Here is a 2,661-nt window from a genome sequence, read left to right on the forward strand (position 1 = left end):
CTAATAGTGCTACATCCATCCTGTGTAAGTGATGGCCCTGAGAAGGTGGGACACGAAAGGAGACGTTCCTAGGGTTGAACCAAAGGCCTTGGGGTTCTTGACCCTTGCAGGCTGCTTGCTGTAGGCTTTGCAGGAGTTGCTTCTGCCGGCCTACCTTGGTGTCCCGGCTCGGGATAACGCCAAAGCGGGTGTAGGGGGGGTCCTCCCTCAGAGCTGGCTGCCCTAGGAACGTCAGATACCCCTAGAGGAGTGTGGGTGCAGTTCAGCTGCTGGGCTTGTCCTCTTTCCGCAGCTGCCGACAGTTACTGACTCACGCCTCTCTCCCCTCCGTGTGTTGTTCCCTCTCCAGCTGGCTTCGGTGGCATCACTGGGCTGGGCAGCCTTGGCATGGGCTCTGCCAACTTCATGGAGCTCCAGCAGCAGATGCAGCGGCAGCTGATGTCCAACCCCGAGATGCTTTCTCAGATCATGGAGAATCCCTTGGTGCAGAACATGATGTCGAACCCCGACCTCATGAGGCAGATGATCATGGCCAATCCCCAGATGCAGCAGCTCATGGAGCGAAACCCAGAGATAAGCCACATGCTGAATAACCCGGAGCTCATGAGGCAGGTGAGTCAGCGCAGCAGGGCCTGTTTCAGGCATGACCAAGAGCATCTTTGTGGACCAGCTTCAGTGTCTGCTCTCCAAAAGGAGCTTGTGAATGCCGGATCGGTGATTTTCGAGATCTCTTCCTTCTTGCTGTAAGCTCCCCACACACAGATGGTGGTCTTGAGTTATGCGAATTACTCAACCCACATCCTTGCAACTCTTACCTCCCTTTCAGGGCTATTGCATCCATCGTGTGCTGGGGGCTAAAAAAGGATGCCGGGATCATCGAGGCGTGCTGCGGGCGAGGCTGCTGTGTTCTGATTCAGAAATGGGGCTAAAAGCAGTCCCAGAGAAATGCAAAAGCTTTTTGTTTCTCTCGATAGGTTAAGTAGAGACTACAGAGCTGTACAGTCGGTATTTTACTACCTGTATCAGCAGAGAGCACTAGCTGTAGGCTGGGATCCTAGAGGTCTCGGTTTTCTGTACAGTCCCAGAGCAGAGAGGACCCGCGCTCTAGAGGACTGGCTGTCTGGAAGACCGAAGGTTCATTGGAAGGGAAGCAGAAGGGATGAGTGAGAGCCCGAGTGTTAAATAGCTCTTGACAGGACTCTGCTGTTCCCCCAGGAAGGCTTGTCAGGACGTCTGTCTGCGTTGTCACTGAACGAGCCTAGCTTCCATCTGCTTCTCACTTATCTTCTTCGACTGTCGGCCATACCTGAAATTCAGGACTAAATTGTGAATGACCCATACTTAAGCAGCTCCTCAAATTGAGATCTGGATGTTCCTTGCGCGGGGGAGACCCACCGGAAGTTTGGAGGGGGTGAATTTGTCGGGTTTCTTGAAATGGGAAGGATCCGATCTCGTCCACCTTCTCGATTTTTGAACGCAGTCCGTCTGCTTTGAGTGGGAACCTCTGGGTGTGAAATGTTTGGATGTGCTGATACTGCTTAGAAACACAACAGTCTCATCCAGCTGAACTGAGGTTGACAAGGAAGAGAGCTGAGCAAGGGTGGGAGGAGCCAGGATCCCTGGGCTCTCTTTGCTTGGATAAATGATCTCTCAGCTCTCTGGCTGTGAAACGGGTTTAATTATACTCTTTCTTCTGGGAGCTGAGATTTAACTCTTTCTGTGCTTGGCTGGTGGATCAGTACAATGCCGCTGGGCTGCTCACCAGCCTGTCGATCCCCCGCCCTGGTCTTCCACGGAGCGCATGGGCCTGAGCTTTCTGTGTTTTCCTCTTTCTCCCAGACGATGGAATTGGCTCGTAACCCTGCCATGATGCAGGAGATGATGCGGAACCAGGACCGTGCTTTGAGTAACCTTGAGAGCATTCCAGGAGGATACAACGCCCTGCGTCGGATGTACACGGACATCCAGGAGCCCATGTTTAGTGCAGCCAGGGAGCAGGTAGTGGCTACGTTCCCGGGAGCGGGGCTGTGCATGTGCTGAGCAGGGGAAAGGGTTCTTTCCCTGACCCCTCGCTCCCCGAGCGGGCTGGGTGCCGGCCGGCGCTGAGGCGAAGGCCCTGGCGCTTCGTTAGCGCAGCCCTCTGCTCCCAGCCCGGCTTACTGTGTTAGCTCGAGCCCGACGCCTCTGGCTTGGAGCTGGCTGAGATCCAGCTGGCTCAAAGCGCACGAGGAGTGAGCACAGGTCTGTCTGCACAAGGCTCTGCAGACACACTCTGCTCTGGCATTACCTGCTGGTTTGTCCGGGGCCTGATTTGACGTGGGTGTTTTGAAGCCCTGCGTTTGGGAGGCAAATCTAGGGCTGTGGCTGCTTCTTGTGCCCGATTGTTTTCTGAGTGAGGTGTGTTGTGGATGACAAATTTCTCAGGAAGCAAATTACGGACACGCGTGTAGCAAATCCCGGACCTGGATAAATACAGTCGGCCGTTCCCTAGCTCATATGGTGGTGGGGTTAGACGGACATTCTCTGCTGGGGCTGACTGATTTCTGCTCTTTCTTTTTCCCCAGTTTGGCAACAATCCTTTCTCTTCCTTGACTGGCAATTCTGATAACTCGAGCTCTCAGCCTTTGCGGACGGAGAACAGAGAGCCGTTACCCAACCCCT

The 2,661-nt window shown here is 54.3% G+C and overlaps 1 protein-coding gene across 1 annotated transcript in view; it reads left to right on the top strand.

The window, feature by feature from the left end:
* UBQLN4 (ubiquilin 4) overlaps positions 1-2,661 on the top strand; it is a gene marked incomplete at its 5' end in the record, with an annotated part of 6,583 nt that overhangs the window by 180 nt on the left and 3,742 nt on the right. The window contains 4 exon segments of the mRNA XM_009878187.1: positions 8-24; positions 350-612; positions 1,840-1,998; positions 2,565-2,661. Coding sequence (XP_009876489.1) covers positions 8-24; positions 350-612; positions 1,840-1,998; positions 2,565-2,661 — 536 coding nt within the window.

The sequence above is a fragment of the Apaloderma vittatum genome, unplaced genomic scaffold (assembly GCF_000703405.1).
Source record: "Apaloderma vittatum isolate BGI_N311 unplaced genomic scaffold, ASM70340v1 scaffold24631, whole genome shotgun sequence".
Taxonomy (NCBI): Eukaryota; Metazoa; Chordata; class Aves; order Trogoniformes; family Trogonidae; genus Apaloderma; species Apaloderma vittatum.